This window comes from Mirounga leonina, unplaced genomic scaffold (assembly GCF_011800145.1).
Source record: "Mirounga leonina isolate KUSES-001 unplaced genomic scaffold, KU_Mleo_1.0 Mir_82, whole genome shotgun sequence".
In the NCBI taxonomy this organism is placed as follows: Eukaryota; Metazoa; Chordata; class Mammalia; order Carnivora; family Phocidae; genus Mirounga; species Mirounga leonina.
Genome location: NW_023270825.1, coordinates 14,698,401 through 14,715,919, shown reverse-complemented (window position 1 = coordinate 14,715,919; position 17,519 = coordinate 14,698,401). Strand labels below are relative to the sequence as shown.

The 17,519-nt window shown below is 38.9% G+C and overlaps 1 protein-coding gene across 4 annotated transcripts in view; it reads right to left on the bottom strand.

The window, feature by feature from the left end:
- Nucleotides 1–17,519, bottom strand: part of PTPN21 (protein tyrosine phosphatase non-receptor type 21) — a 72,973-nt gene that overhangs the window by 40,422 nt on the left and 15,032 nt on the right. For 3 of the 4 annotated variants that reach the window (XM_034993092.1, XM_034993094.1, XM_034993093.1), the window contains exon 3: nucleotides 2,713–2,882. In XM_034993092.1, the coding sequence (XP_034848983.1) occupies nucleotides 2,713–2,882 (170 nt within the window). Of the gene's footprint in view, nucleotides 1–2,712; nucleotides 2,883–17,519 lie in introns of those variants that run through there. The other variant, XM_034993095.1, reaches the window with a different exon arrangement.

Sequence of the window (17,519 nt, the reverse complement as noted above, 5' to 3'; positions counted from 1 at the left end):
AATACCTGGGCCATGCACAACTGTTGTGATTGCTTCAGAAATGTATTTTTTTTAAAAGATTTTAAGTAATCTCTACAACCAACATGGGGCTTGAACTTACAACCCGAAGAACAAGAGTCACATGCTCTACGGACTGAGCCAGCCAGGAACCCCTCAAAAATGTATTTTTACAGTTTAAAAAAAAAAATAAATCAGGGTCTAAACAAGTTCCACAGAGTACATTCGATTGACATTTCTCTCTTAATTTTAAAAAGAAAAATTCCTCTTCTTTATTTTCATGTTACTTGTATTCAAAATGGTGTGATGGGTCATGTAGAAGTCCCCACATTCTGGATTTGTCTGATTGCACTCTTGTAGGGTCATTTAACATGTTCATCTAGTCTCCAATTCTTTATGTGAACTGTTAGGTTTAGAGCAGTGTTGTCTAACAGAACTTTCTGCAGTGATAAAAGTGATGTCTATCTGTCTTGTCCAATATGGTAGCCATTAGCCACATGCGGCTACTGAGTACTTAAAATGTGGCTAGTGTGACTGAAGAACTGAGAAGGGCCTCTTAAAGGAATGTGACCTTGCTGAGAGTAGAACCCATTTTACCCTTTTGCTGCCTGGAATACGAATGTGATAGCGAGACCTCTAGAATTCTTTGACAATGAGATTCCCTAACAGATGGAAAGAACATGCTGAGGAGAGTAGAACAGTAAGAAAGAGCATGGGTCCCTGAAGACTTTGTGGAGCATGGCTGACCTCTGGACTTCCTTTAAGAAATGAAAGATATTTAGGGTTTTTGGTTATACGTAGCCAAACTTAATCCTTACTGGCACAACTTCTCTAACAGGTTCTCTTACACCTCATCGATGTGTGCTCCTACTGACTGCATCTACCAGGCCTGTCTCCCTCTCCTTCCTACAGCTAATGCCTTTGTTCAGGTCCACATTCCAGATTAATGTCTAGATTATGGCATATACATTCCTAACTGCTCTCCTGAGTATATATATAGTCTTGCCACCTCTAAGCTGCCTTCCATGATGGGTGAAGTTGGTAAAATACAAATGTCATCTTTCCATTCTGTTAAAATTCGAAAATGTCTTTCCCTGTTGTACCACGACTATGACTAGGACATTCCTATTTTTCAAATCTCCTCTCCCCTCTCCAGGTAATATCTGAAATTTCCGGAAAACATCAGTGACTTTCATTTTCCCCCCACTCTGCACAAGCTACCCCCTCTAACTAGAAAACTCCTAAAGTCAAGTGAAAAGTCAACTTCTTTACCTTCCCTGTTCTTATTCCCCGTGCCCCATCCCTAGGAATCTAGTGCTTTAATGAAAGCACTTATCATCATAATATACTGTAATTGTTTATTTACATGGGCTGTCAGTTCCAGCAGACTCTGAGTAACTCCTCCAGGGTATGATTAAAGCCTACTCACTTGTATATTCATCTCCCACAGTAACAAATGTTCTTACATCATCCTGTTATATCTTCAATGAATGTTTAAATAAATGAGTCAGTGATCAGTTACTATTTTTCCTCCCGGGTTCTACTTCACTCTTCAATATTTTTATCCCAGATCAGTTTTATAGTCAAGGCATATTTATCCCTACTACCTGATTCTTGCTTCTTTGGTTTTCTATCTTCTTCCAGTAATTAACTGGCCAACTCAGTACTCAAAAAGAGTATTACACAAACACAGGGCAGTACCAGGTTCTTACTATCTACAGGGCACTGTGTTAGATATTGTGCAAAAGGTAAAGCTAAGGAAAACAGAGGCTTAAAATCCAAGAAAAAGATAGGATCTGTACACAAATAACTATAAGGAAAGGCTATAACAGCTTCCATCTTAACACAAGTACAAGCAAACTGTAGGGCAGTCTGGAGAAGGCAAAGGTCATTCCAGCCTAGGGATCACAGAAACTTCAAGGAGGAGGCGCCTTCTGAACTAAAATTCAGAGGAAGAGCAGGATTCCAGTACATAAATAAGAAAGATCTAGGACCCAAAGATGAAAAGGCGTGCGGCATGTTCAGGGCACTGGAAGTAGTCCAGCTTGGCTGAAAAGTAATGTTAAATAGGGTTCAAAAGATAAGGTAATGGTGGATTTGAGAGAACTTGAAAGGCAGACTCCCGGATCCAAATTTTATTCCTAGTTCTGTGTTTTGTCTTCAAGAAAAAAAACAAACAAACATATAGTTCCTCTATCCCACTCCTTAATCTGGTCTTCCCTTTCTTCCCTTCTAAGTGCACTTAGTGGCCTCTTCTTCTACCCTAGACACATTCACCCTCCCACCTATCTACAGAATATACAGCTCCTAGAGCCAGAGAACCGGAAGAACCCTTCTACACATTTCCCTGAGGAATGAACACAGAATCTGCGACTTTTCAAAATCTCCTCTCTCATTTCAGTGTTACAAAGATCAGAAACAAATCAACAAAAAATTTGAAGAGCACATCACTACAAGAAGAGTTCACAGCCCAGAGAAAAACATCACCTTCCCCTTTAATCGCTCCTTTGTGCCTAGTGAAACCATAACTCATGCAACAAGCGGTAAAACACTCTGACATACCACATACCACATACCACAACCTCCATGTAATAATGTGGCTGCATATGTGCGCAGGAGGGCCAGTTTAGTCTGATCTCCTGACTCTAACCTTAGTGTCCCTTCTTTCATCTCATCAGATTATTTCCTAAAAACAAAGAGCGTGTTATTTCTCACCTGGTAATCTCCTGCTGCAGCTGTGAAACTGAAGGCACATAAAACACCACTCCAAAATAGACGGTCGGTTCCAATGCATATTTATCCAGCTGCTTCTTGAGAGGTTTTTCCAAATCTACCCACCGGCGCTGATTTTGCTTGTTGTGGTACCAGAGGCTGAAGTAAGTGATCTGGAAAGAGGGAAAAATCACTGAAGAAGGCAGAAATGTACAAGAGAATTTCTATTCTTCTAATTGCTATGATCCACGACCTGGGACCAAGTGACAGCAGTCTCCTATTGTTTCTCTTCTCAAAAAGGGATAATACCCAACCTGAAGAAAAGAGGCAAGACCTCTCTCTCTCTCTCTGCAGGAAAAAGAGGTGAAAAGTCAACTACTCTTGCAAATTGTTTCTTGAACGCTGCACAGAAAAATGCATTCATGGCCTAGACATCAGAATGTAGCAGGTGCTACACCATCTTACAGAGTTTTAACAGCAACAACAAAAAACATATACTGAACAAATGTTTAGTTTTAAAATTATCAAAACACTAAATGTATCATAATTGATATTTTGTAAGTATAACTGGGGTTTTATCTAGAATACTGATTAATCCAACTTTTCACTACCCTTGAATTTGGCTTCTGTACATAAATTATTTCATGTAAATATTGTAAATTTTAGAAATATAGGTACAACTGCAACTCTTCTTTGCCCCCAAAAGTTTATTAGATACAAATTTAATGCAATCATAACATCACGGAGGTAAATTCTCACACATATACAAAAAGCTCTACATAAAGCAACAGGATAAGTATATCACTTGAAGGTTTAAAAAAATGTCCAGATATTAGCATTTAGATCTCACTTGCTGGTTAATGAAACTGTTCGGGGAAATCGATACTAGCTCTGGGCTTGGTCAACCTGAAAGGTTATTAATGCACTTAAGCACTGAAATGACAGCCTCGGGCCACTGCTAATATTTACCTCAAAAACAGTTTACAGATCAAGGCAACTGGAAAAATTCCCTGCTTTGTTCTGGACCCTAGAGCAACACAGATGAACAGAACTTTCTACGATGATGGAAATATCTGTCTCCAATACAGCAGCCACCAGCTGCCTGTGAGTATCGAGCGCCTGGAATGGGGTTAGTGCAGCTGAGGAACTAAATATTTAATGTTATTTAATTTTAATTGACTTGAATTAAATAGCTGCAAGCATCTAGTGGCACTGTATTGGAAAATATAGCTTTAGAGCAACAATAAAATGAGAAATAATAATATTCAGGCTATAATTTTAATCTGTAATCCTCATTCAAATAAAAAATGAATTTTTAATTTACAGGGAAAAAGTAATTATACAAACATACTTTTAATATTCATTTCATCTTACAATTTTGTTACAAGGGAAGAACTATACCTTTAGAATGAGTCTATTAATCAAATAAACTCAACAAAAGTGAGGAATGTGTCCATTTACCCTTTATACCCAAACAGCCAGAATAGCGCTGGAATTCAGTAAATTTTGTTAAAAAAACGAATATTCTCTTGCTTCTTAGTTGCCACGCAAGCCATCACATACAAATGAAATGTTCTGAACATTTATTATGTACCAGGTTCTGTCCCAAGAATGACAACAATATCATATATTAAATCACCACAACCATCTTATGAAACGGATATTGTGTGTGTGTGAGTGAAACACTAAAGCCAGTGTTTGTCTAAGGATTGTCCCTGGACCACTTCTACCAGAATTACCTGGACAGCTTCTTGAGCTCTACAGAGCTATTCAACTCCCAAGTAATTCCTGTGCCCATTCATGGGTGAAAACCATTGCACTACCCGACACTGCCCCTCTAGCCTTATACCAGAGATCGTGTATGAACAACAATCCTCAAAAAGCTGCACAGAGGGCGCCTGGGTGGCTCAGTTGGTTAAGCAACTGCCTTCGGCTCAGGTCATGATCCTGGAGTCTCGGGATCGAGTCCCGCATCGGGCTCCCGGCTCGGGGAGGAGCCTGCTTCTCCCTCTAACCCTCCCTGCTCTCATGTACTCTCTCTCTCTCTCATTCTCGCTCTCTCAAATAAATAAATAAATCTTTAAAAAAAAAAAAAGCTGCACAGAAATCACATTTTTTAAAATCCAAACACACTTTAATATAGCAACAAGTCTGAGTCTTATTGTGAATTATTTTCTGAAGTTATAATTATGTTTATAAAATGAATTACATGTTATGTGTAAGGACAGAGTATCACGTTTATAGAAAACAGGTACTAATTCCTTCTTTCTTTTGAGCTGCAGTGTACGAAAAATCCCATTTAACAAAGAAACTGATGCTTAAAGTCTGAAGTCCTGGGTTTAATTTCTGTCACTTGCTGACTGGGAAGTGGAAAAGTCAATCAGACCAATTCCATTTTCTCAAATGTAAAAGAAGGTAATAATAAGTGTTAGTAATACCTCCTTCACACTTCCATCATGGGAACTCAATGCAAAACTTAAATGAATGCATTTTACCACTAGAAAACCACTGTATTTTTTTTTAGATTTTTATTTATTTATTTGAGAGAGAGAGACAGAGACAGCAAGAGAGAGCATGAATGGGGAGGAGAGGGAGAAGCAGGCTCCCTGCTGAGTAGGGAGCCCAACTCGGGGCTCAATCCCAGGACCCTGAGGATCATGACCTGAGCTAAAGGCAGATGCTTAACCGACTGAGCCATCCAGGCGCCCCTAAAAAGATTTGTTTATTTTAGAGGGAGAGAGAGAGAGGGCAGAGGATTAGAGGGAGAGGGAGAGAGAAAATCTCCACCAGACTCCCCGCTGAGCGCAGAGCCAACACAGGACTCATCTCACAACCCTGAGATCACAACCTGAGCTGAAATCAAGACTCAGACATTTAACCAATTGAGCCATCCAGGTGCCCTGAAAATCATTGTTATTTTTAAAAGATTAGTTTGCCCACTCTACTAAACATCAGCAAAATAAATTATACACCCAACTCAAAAATAATTTTCTAGGGGTGCCTGGGTGGCTCAGTCGTTAAGCGTCTGCCTTCAGCTCAGGTCATGATCCCGGGGTCCTGGGATCAAGCCCCGCATCAGGCTCCCTGCTCTGTGGGAGGCCTGCTTCTCCCTCTCCCACTCCGCCTGCTTGTGTTCCCTCTCTAGCTGTGTCTCTGTCTGTCAAATAAATAAATAAAATCTTTAAAAACAATAATAATAATAATTTTCTAATTACTTCCATATATATGGACTTATTACAACACATTTTGTTAATTGTATTTATGTTTTGTTTTTCATCTTAGAATTGGATTGAATGTACAATGTTTTGTCTATAACACATACTACTGCTATGAACTTGATTCTACAAATACTTATTTTTTGCCATAAGCCAGAAAGCTGGGCATCCCTTAGGATCTAAAACTATTTGGGTCATAACAGTATGTCACTTTTTTTTTTTTTTTGACAGAGAGAGACACAGCGAGAAAGGGAACACAAGCAGGGGGAATGGGAGAGGAAGAAGCAGGCCTCCCACAGAGCAGGGAGCCCGATGCGGGGCTCAATCCCAGGACCCTGGGATCATGACCTGCACCGAAGGTAGACGCCCAACGACTGAGCCACCCAGGAAGGAGCCCCACAGTATGTCACTTTTAACCAAAATTAAAAGGTCTTAAAAATACTCTTTGTATATATTAATTTTCTCCTAAAATGTAGTTGGACTTCAATGCTACAAACACAAATATCTAAATAGTTATAAAACTATAGGTTTACTACAGGGGCACCTGGCTGGTTCAGTTGGTAGAGCATGTGGCTCTTGATCTCAGGGCCATGAGTTCAAGCCCCACGTTGGGCGTGGAGCCTACGTAAAAAACAAAACAAACAAAAAACACTATAGGTTTACTGTATAATTTGTTGTTGTACCTTGTGAAATGGATCATGAGATAATTAAAAGAAAAAACCTGAATAATCTGCTAGCATTCTAAAAAAGGCACATTCTAAAAGAAACTAATTCTGGGGCGCCTGGGTGGCTCAGCTGGTTGAGTGACTGCCTTCGGCTAGGGTCATGATCCTGGAGTCCTGGGATTGAGTCCCGCATCGGGCTCCCTGCTCAGCGGGGAGTCTGCTTCTCCCTCTCCCGCTCCCCCCTCTTGTGCTCTCTCTCTCTCTCACATTCTTTCTCTCAAATAAATAAATAAAATCTTAAAAAAAAAAAGAAACTAATTCTTAAAATATGCTAAGTTTATTTTAGCAATGCATTTATTACTCATGTCACATATAGACAGAAAATCAAAGAGAAAGGGAAATACATTTGTAAAATTACACCATTAGTTTTTTATGAATTATATATCTTATAGAGGAGTAGCAAGGACTTTATCTAATTGTGTAAATGGCTGAAAATAATAGATATAGCAAATTATTTGCTGATCAGCTATTATATTTTTAGGAGAGTTTAAGGTTTTTGACATTTGAACATTAACTGATTATATGTACTAAAGTATTTGCTTTGGTACTTGCCCCTGTGTTCAAGTTCTATCTTATGAAGTAGTTAAGCCTAGCCAAAATCAAGTTTATAACTTGTTAAATACTTCTAAGGAGGTATTATATTTCTAAAATTGCCTCTAGAGGGGTACCTGGGTGGCTCAGTCAGTTAAGTGTCTGCCTTTGGCTCAGGTCATGGTCCCGGGGTCCTGGGATCGAGCCCCACATCAGGCTCTCTGCTCAGTGGTGAGTCTGCATCTCCCTCTCCCTCTGTGATCCTTCTTGCTTTCACTCTCTCTCAAATAAATAAATTCTTTTTAAAAATAATCAATCAATAAGTAAATAAGTAAATAAATAAATAAAATTGCCACTCGAAATGTTTACATACACATGGGTAACTAAAATCTCATAACACTATAATCCTTAGATTCAATGCTTCCTTAGAATTTCTAGACATACATAATGAAATAACAACATCTGATTGCATGAGATTTTATGACTATAATATAGTTTGTTTCTAAGATGGATAGGTAGAGTTTGAGCAACAAAATGTTGTGATTAAATTCTCATCAGGCGGGGTGCCTGGGTGGCTCAGTTGTTAAGCGTCTGCATTCGGCTCAGGTCACGATCCCAGGGTCCTGCCCTGCATCGGGCTCTCTGCTCAGCGGGAAGCCTGCTTCTCCCTCTCCCACTCCCTTACTTGTGTTCCCTCTCTCGCTGGGTCTCTCTCTGTCAAATAAATAAATAAAATCTTAAAAAAAAAAGATAAAATAAAATAAATTCTCATCTGGCATAAAATTTTCTCTACAAGTCCATTTTGGGGGCTTTGTCTTAGATAACAATCTTGAGCATCTGGATAATTAACTTTCCAAAATAATTTAAAGCCCATCCAAAAAACAAAGTGGGGGGAGCAGGAATCAAAGAAGAGGAGAGAATACTTCCTACCTCATCTATAGGCCAGCATTATCCTGATACCCAAACCAGACAAAAGACACCATTAGAAAACTATAGAATAATATCTTTTATAAATATAGATGCAATAGACACAAACTGAATCCAATAGCATATCAAAAGGATCATACAAAATCCCATACAAGTGGGATTTATCCCAGAAATGCAAGAGTAGTTCAACATACAAAAGAATCAATATTGTTAATATGAAGGGAAAATACATAATTTTCTGAATTGACACAAAAAAAGCATTTGACAAAATTCAAAACCCTCTCTTGGGAAAAATTCTCAGAAAACTAGGAATACAAAAGAACTTCTCAACATCAAAAGCATTTATGAAGAACCCACAGCTCTCATACTCAATAGTGAAAGATGGAAAGCTTTCCCCCTGAGATCAGGAGCAAGACAAGTATGACCATGTTCACCACTGTTTCAACACTGCACTGGAAATTCTAGCCAGAGCAATTAGGTAAGAAAATGAAATAAAGGCATCTGAACTGAAAAAGGAGTAAGTAAAACTACTTCTATGCACATAAAACATGATCCTATACATTTAAAAAAATCCCAAAAAGCTCCCCCTCTCCAAAAAAAGACTAGAGCTAATAAACTCAGCAAAGTTGTAGGGTACAAGATCAACATGCACAGATCAGTATGGATTCTACCCACCAGGAATGGAAAATTTAAAAGGAATTCAAAAAACAATTTCATTTATAATAGCATCCAAAACAATAAAAAAATCTAGGAATAAATAAAATGAGGTGAAAAATTTGTATCTTGAACAATACAAAACATGGCTGAAAGAAATTACTGCTATTGTTTTTTAAGTAGGCTCCATATCCAACGTGAGGCTTGAGCTCATGACCCTGAGATCAAGAATCGTATGTTCTCCTGACTGAGCCAGCCAAGTGCCCCTTCACTGCTGAAAGAAATTAAATGAAAAGACTTCCAGTGTTCATAAACTGGAACACTTAATATTGTAAGATGGCAATACTATCCAAAGTGATCTACGGATTCAAATGCAATCCCTATCCTTTATTCAGAGAAAGCCAATTCTCGAGTTCATATGGAATTGCAAGGGGCCTCAAGTAGCCAAAACAATAATGAAAAAGAACAAAGCTGGAGGACTCATATTTTCTGTTTTTAAAACTTACCACAAAGCTACCTTAATCAAAAGTGAGGTACTGATGTAAGAAAGACACATAGATAAATGTTATAAAATTGAGCCCAGAAATAAAACTGTGCATCTATGGTCAACAGATTTTCAGCAAGAATGCCAAGACCATTCAGTGGAGAAAGAATAGTCTCTTCAACAAATGGTTCTTTTTTTTTTTTTTTAAAGATTTTATTTATTTATTTGTCAGAGAGAGAGAGACAGCAAGAGAGGGAACACAAGCAAGGGAAGTGGGAGGGGGAGAAGCAAGCTTCCCACGGAGCAGGGAGCCCGATGAGGGGTTCAATCCCAGGACCCTGGGATCATGACCTGAGCCGAAGGCAGACGCTTAACGACTGAGCCACCCAGGCGCCCTTCAACAAATGGTTCTAAGACAACTGAAGATCAACATGCAAAAGAAAAGGGATGCCTGGGTGGCTCAGTCAGTTGAGCAGCCAACTCTGGATTTAGGCTCAGGTCATGATCTTGGGGTGATGGGGTCAAGCCCTGCATCGAGCTCCATGCTGGGAATGGAGCCTGCTTGTGAATCTCTCCCTCTCTCTCTGTCCCTTCCCCACTCACATGTACGTATTCTCTCTCTCAAAAACAAACACCATGCAAAACAATAAAGTTAGACCCTACTTCACACAGTATATAAAAATTAATCAAACTGAATCAACAACCTAAATATAAGAACTAAACTGTAAAATTCTTTAGAAGAAAACAGAGGTAAATCTTCATGACCTTGAATTTGGAAATGGATTCTTAGATGACACCAGAAGTATGAGCAAAAAAGGAAAAAACAGATAAATTTGACTTTACCAAAATTTAAAACTGTGTGTATCAAAGGAGCACATCGAGAAAGTAAAAAGACAACTATAGAATGGGAGAAAATATTGGCAAATTATATATTCGATTAAGGGTCTAGTATCTGGATATATGAATAACTCTTACACAATAAAAAGGCAGACAACTCAACTAAAAAACAGACAAAGGACTTGAAAATACTTTTCCAAAGAACATATGCAAATGGCCAATAAGCACATGAAAAGATGCTCAACATTCTTAGTCACTGGGAGATACAGTTCAGAACCACAATAAGATACTATTCCATGCCCATTAGGCTGGCTATAATTTAAAAAATAAAAAGTGCTGGTGAGAATGTGGAGAAATTGGAACCCTTATACATTGCTAGTGGGAATATAAAACGGTTCAGCCACTATGGAAAACAGTTTGGCAGTTCCTCAAAAGTTAAACATACAATCATCATCATCATATGACCCAGCAATCTCACTTCTAGATATATACCCAAAAGAAATGAAAACAGGTACATGGATATTCAGACCAGGAATATATGCAATAGCCAAAAGATGGAAACAACCCAATGTCCACCAGTAGATGAAAGGATAAATGAATTGTGCAACAGACATACAGTGGAATATTATTCAGCCATAAAAAATGAAGTAGATGCATGCTAAAATATGGATAAACCTCAAAAACATTATGTTAAGTGAAAGAAACCAGGCACATAAGGTCACATTGTATGATTCCACTTATTTATTTATTTTTAAAGATGTAGCCTTGTTTTTGTATTTGTTTTTTTTTTAAGTAAACTATGCCTAACATGGGGCTTGAACTCATGAACCTAAGATCAAGAGTCGCATGCTCTACTGACTGAGCCCGCCAGGCGTCCCACTATATGATTCCATTTAAATGAAATACCCAGAACAGATAAATCCACAGTGATAGAAAGTTAACTAGTGGTTGGTAGAGGGGGAGGGAATTCACTGCTTAAGAGGTTCAGGGTTTCCTTTTAGGGTAATGAAAATGGTTTGAACTAGGTAGAGGTGGTGCTGTGAATGTATAAATGTCACTGAATTGTTTAAAGTGGTGAATTTTGCTATGTGAATTTCAGTTCAAAAAAGTCTTTTTTTAAAGATCAGATATGCTCAATTAAAATCAAGTACAGAATTTTAAAACCTTACTTTTTACATATTTAAATATATCAAATTCATTTCATTTGAAAAAGTCTAAGGAAAAAAATGAGCCAGAAATAGATGGATCTAGCCAGGAGTTAATATTTCCTATTTCCCAATACCGATACTTAGGTCAAGATTTTGTACAGTTAGACAATATCTGGAAATATCAATTCTCTGAACATAACTGAATAACACAGAATAGGCAAAAATGTGTTTGTGTAATGAAAAATGTATGTCAAAGTTATAATAAATGTCCCAATAAAAAAGAAATTTCTATCTTCTTTATGAGCCTTTTTTTCTTATTCCATGCATATTTTTAATGAGTTAAGTGAGCTGGTTATCCAATTCAAAGTAGGTTAAAAGATGACAAATTAAAGGAAAAGGGGGCTTATTAAATAGCATGTTGGCAGCAGCAGGATGATGGGTAATATTTTCTCCAGCAAGAGAGAGCATATACATACTAACAAAAAGTCCTTTAAAGAGAAGTTATAAAGAATTATAAAAGTACTGTAGTCTGGAATTATTTCTCAAAGGAACAGATAACTTGTAAACATTAGTCATGTATTTAACCACAACCACGGTTGTTCTTTTAAGAGGAATCGAGAAGTTTGTAAATCCTTCCAAAGACTGGCATTAAAAATAGTTGTTTGGGGGCACCTGGGTGGCTCAGTCAGCTGGGCAGCTGACTCCATCTCGGCTCAGGTAACGATCTCAGGGTCTTGGGACGGAGCCCTGCGCCAGTCCGCCAGTCCCCGCGCTCAGCAGGGTCTGCTTGAGGATTCTCTTTGCCACCACACCCCCTCTGGCTCCCCGCTCATGCTCTCGCTCTCTCTCCCTCTCTCTCTCAAATAAATAGATAAGTCTTTAAAAAAAAAAAAAAGTTGTTTGGACAAAATAATAAGTCTTGGTTTTTAGGCAAAGTTATGAAGATTGCTTCCTTTCCCAAAAGTGATTAGAAAAATAACTTATTGTATATACAACTTCACAGTGCTTTAGCCAATTGATTGCGGTTTCATTTCTTCACTTTTAAGTTCAACCACATTTTCCAAAGCCATGACGGAGATTTCAACTTTTGCTGTTTTGGTACCTGCTCTTATTTAGATTTTCTCTAAGCGGCTATGCCTGCAATTCCAATAGCAGCCTTAGCGCCGGGTAACGCCAAGAGCGCTAGACTGACGTCACGGGCTCCGCCTCCTAGTCCTGGCTCCGCCCCTCGCCCGCTCCTGAGTGAGTCGCTGCCTGAGTCTGTTTCTTCATAGGGAAAATAACATGTACCCTGCCTTCTTAAGAAAGTTGTGGTGAACTTTGTAAGTTATCACTGTGCTGATAAGTTAAAAGCACTCTTGTTATATTTGCTCTGAGTACGTTAATTCACCAGATAGGATCTCTCCAGGTGTGACTGAGAAAATAGCACAAAACTTGAGTCAAGCATGCTTCTTCCTTGAAAATATGACCAATAGTCAAATCTCTTTATCTTTTTTATTTTTTTTTATATTTATCTTCTTTTGTAAAAAATTTCTTTATTTGAGAGAGAGAGAGTGCAAGTACGGGGGGGGGAGGGGCAGAGGGAGAGGGACAGACCAGAAGCAGGGCTCAATCTAACAACCCTGAGATCACGACCTGAGCCAAAGGCAGACACTTAACCAACTGAGCCACCCAGGCCCCCTTCTTCTTTATTTAAAGTTAAGATACACTAGGACCTTTTTTTTCCTTTTTTTTTTTTTTTAAAGATTTTATTTATTTATTTGAGAGAGAGAGAATGAGAGACAGAGAGCATGAGAGGAAGAGGGCAGAGGGAGAAGCAGACCCCCCGCCGAGCAGGGAGCCTGATGCGGGACTTGATCCCGGGACTCCAGGATCATGACCTGAGCCGAAGGCAGTCGCTTAACCAACTGAGCCACCCAGGAGCCCCACTAGGACCTTTTCTTAAAAGAAAGAAATATAAAAACCTTGGTACAGACAAGTCCCATGTGCCTTAAATCTCAACTATTATTAACCAATTGTTTCTTGGTCTAGGATACTTTCCCAGAATCATGTCTTCTTTTGAGTCCAAATCTTCTGGGTTATGCATGCACTGCCTTATTTAAAGGCTTGGTTTAATTGTAATAAAAATTTCCCCCATACACCAGTCTTTTTTTTTTTAAGATTTTTTATTTATTTATTTGACAGAGAGATAGAGAGCACAAGTAGGCAGAGAGGCAGGCAGAGGGAGAGGGAGAAGCAGGCTCTCTGCTGAACAGGGAGCCTGATGCGGGGCTCGATCCCAGGACCCTGGGATCATGACCTGAGCCGAAGGCAGCGGTTTAACCGACTGAGCCACCCAGGCGCCCCTACACCAGTCTTTTTTTTTTTTTTTTTTTTTAAGATTTTATTTATTTATTCATGACAGAGAGAGAGAGAGAGAGAGGCAGAGGGAGAAGCAGGCTCCCAAGGAGCAGGGAGCCCGATGCGGGACTCGATCCCGGGACCCTGGGATCATGACCTGAGCTGAAGGCAGATGCTTAACCATCTGAGCCACCCAGGCGCCCCCTACACCAGTCTTTTAATTACTGGCTTTTGGTTCATGTCTCCCACCGCTCCTTATCTAACTTCACAGTACCTTTCTCAGATAAGAAACTTTACTTCCACGTGGCTTCTATTTCTCCACAGCTCTGTCTACTCTCACTGGTGAAACAGCAAGCTGACCTGACCTGTGGGAAACTCGTTCCAGTAAAAGTCTCTAAACCACTGAATCTTCTAGTATCTTCTAGATCAATGCTCAATTACCACCAAAAAGATTTTTGTGAAGAAACTTCTCCACTGTCAGATACTTTTACCCTCACCCTTTCTTTCCTATCTTGTTCTGAACATGTCAGTAGTTTTCATAAAGTTATTCAATACTTTCTTCATAGCTACTTAAAAGTTTTCACAGCTACTCCCCTAAAATGATACAGAGACTTGTGCCTGCTGTGTAAACTACAGTAAAGACAAAAGTTACACTTACAAAACTTGCCTTCTTTTCAGACACAATATGGCTGACTCCTTTAAATGAACTAATATTTACCCAGAAAACAAGGTGATTTGATAATTAAGCTTTTTGTTCAGAGGGAAAGACAGTTTACAAATTTTTGAGCTTGGGTAAAAGGTGTCCCCCAAATCACAGTCATCTAAAGAGACACAAACTATTACAAGCAGGTCCACATCTTGTCAGAATGTAAACCCTTTCCTAATCCCCCAGTCATTTCTTGTCTAATTATTTTAAGAGTCTTTTAGTTGTACTATTTTTAAAGCAGAGCAAAGGGACACACAATTTAGCTGGAAGGTTTTTTAAGCCACTGATGCACTGAGTTTGATAAAAGTTAATCCCATATAAAATTGCAACTATAATTTTATCCTGATGCTTTTCTTAGACTAGGCAGAAGTCAGAAGACTTTTCATCAGGAAAGTGATGAGAGAAGATAGATCTAGATAAAGCCTATCCGAGGCAGAGATCATCTAACAAGGGTAGTTAACAAGTATTAACCTAATTCAAGCCCGAAGCTTACCTCTGCACTGAGTGTGCCATAAATGAAGCATTGTACCTCTTCCTTTTGACAGAGTATGGTGGTCACAGTGCCTTAAGCAGACAGTGTTTTCTCCCTTGTCTGTTTAATTTTGATCCATTTTCTTCTGTCCTTGGTCAAATAACGTTTTATCTATTTTATTTCATCACTATACTCTAGCACATATGAGGACTAAGAAAACAACAATCAAAAGTACATTTTGGTCTTCTCATTACACTCAAACTTTTATTAAACTGAAGTCCATGTAACTGAACTCCTCAAATGGCCAGATCTTTGTTGTTGTTGCAGCATTTAACTTCTAGGGAAAGAGTCAAATGATAAGCTAATTTCAGGGATATATTGAAAGAAAGTCCAAGGCGTAAAATGGAATCACTACTTACATAGGTGAGCTCTCATATATTTTCTATTTACTATCCTGGACAATAAGATGCTACGAAGAATACAGTGATCCCCAAACACAGTAAGCTCCTTCTTCAAAAAATATGTTATATTGTGGGGCACCTGGCTGGCTCAGTCAGAAGAGCATGCGACTCTTGATCTCAGGGTCCTGAGTTTGAGCCCCATGTTGGGTGCAGTTTACAAAAAGTAAACAAACTTTAAAAAAATATATTATACTGTACTTTCTAAGAAAAATGAACTGTCTTCTTTTTTTTAAGATTTTATTTATTTATTTATTTAAGAGAGAGAGAGCATGAGCAGAGGGGGGAGAGGCAGAGGGAGAGGGAGAAGCAGATTCCCTGCTGAGCGGGAGCCCAACGTGGGGCTCGATCCCAGGACCTCATGACCTGAGCTGAAAGCAGACACTTAACTGACTGAGCCACCCAGGTGCCCCGGGAACTCAATTTTAGAACTATAAATGATTATGGGCCTAAATACATTTTAATGAAGAATCAAATCAATGTTCATTTCTATTGCCTGAAAGAATATTATCCAACTATTTTCCACTACCTTAAAAAAAAATAAAAATACAACAGTTCCACTGTTCTTAAATTAGTATTACCATGAAAGATCCGAAGATTATAAAAACAAGAAAATTTTTCTTGTGGTTAAAATCCTAAACAGATACACATGAATAAACTCCAAAGAGTTCTTAAAAACTATACTTGTTTTCTTCATTAATTGAAATTCAAAACTCATGCTTTCATCATACATGAAATAACTGTTTTTTCCACATATTTTACAAGGTGATTTTCCAGTTACAGCAAATATTTCTTCCATATACACAAACGCTCCAAGAGCAAAACTGTTTCCTTTTTTAATATAGAAAATGATTTTTCCCTTTTTTATTTATAAGGTTCCCCTTAACAAAGGCCACACTTAAGGATTTAGTGGATTTCCTTTTAAACTATGTTCTTCATTGAGGACCAAGGCACAAAGGGTACCTAACTAAGTAATGGTGCGCAACTCAGAAATATACACTCAATATTTTTAAATTGTTTAAATACCATAATGCCAGGGGCGCCTGGGTGGCTCAGTCATTAAGCGTCTGCCTTCGGCTCAGGTCATGATCCCAGGGTCCTGGGATCGAGCCCCGCATCAGGCTCCCTGCTCCACGGGAAGCCTGCTTCTCCCTCTCCCACTCCCCCTGCTTGTGTTCCCTCTCTCGCTGTGTCTCTCTCTGTCAAATAAATAAATAAAAAATCTTTAAAAATAAATAAATAAATAAATAAATAAATAAATAAATAAATACCATAATGCCAGTTACATTTTATTCTGAGAAGTGCTATTTAATATGCATAAAATAAGATACTTATGTTATTGTAGAAGAGAATGATCTGGAAATAAATATGTATTTGCTATTATGGATAATAGGAGTTATCTTCTATTCAATTTATCCCATATCCAATTATTCTATATTCAAGAAATATAAAAGTCTCAATGGACAAACAGACAGTAAAGATAATCATGGCTTGCAGAAGAGTAAAAATGGAGTAAAATGGAGTAACAATTTACAGTGGCCCTGTCTTCATGCTCGGAATTCACAAACAGCTGAGTGGAAACACTTGGGTGGTGTGAAATGCTGTGAACAGTTGGAAACACCCCTGCATGCATGGTGGCTAAATCACAGTGATTCAGCTCCATCCGGGAATGCAGCAAGCACTCCAATGGGCCCACTGGTTCTACCACCTTTTCTTGTTTGGATGCAGATTCAGACTCTAGGAACCCCCAAGTTCAAACAACAGCAGTGCAAGGAGCTACTGCTTTGGAAAATCTCTCAGCAGAGAATTCCCCTGGGATCCATTTCATCAGCCTGATACTTCCAGCTCTGCCAGGCAGCAGGCTCATGGAAGGTTCCCTATCAAACAGCTCCGCCCTCAGCACTTCAGGCATTCCCCATGGTGTCTTGCTGGCCTAATTATGATTTATGTTTGTTCTCACGCTTATCTTTCTGTGCCTCATGCAACTTCAAAAACATATTTTAAGCAAAATAATAAACTGTAGTAATTAAAGTAAACGATAACAAATATCTCAAGAGTACTTAAAACAATCTCCATCAGATTTGGGAGGTTGCACTGTGCCAAGCTGTCCTTAGAGGCACCAACTCCAGGGCAGGCCACCTGTCACCCGCCCAGAGTTACACACTGGGAAGAAAGCTGCTGATCAAAGCGGAGCAAGAACTACTCCAGTTGTACTTTCTGCCCTGGAAGCATGAGCAAAGTTCCTTCACACCTGTGTTACCCATCTGTGAAGTGGACAAGAATGTAATAGTGCCTCCCTCAAAGTATTGCTGG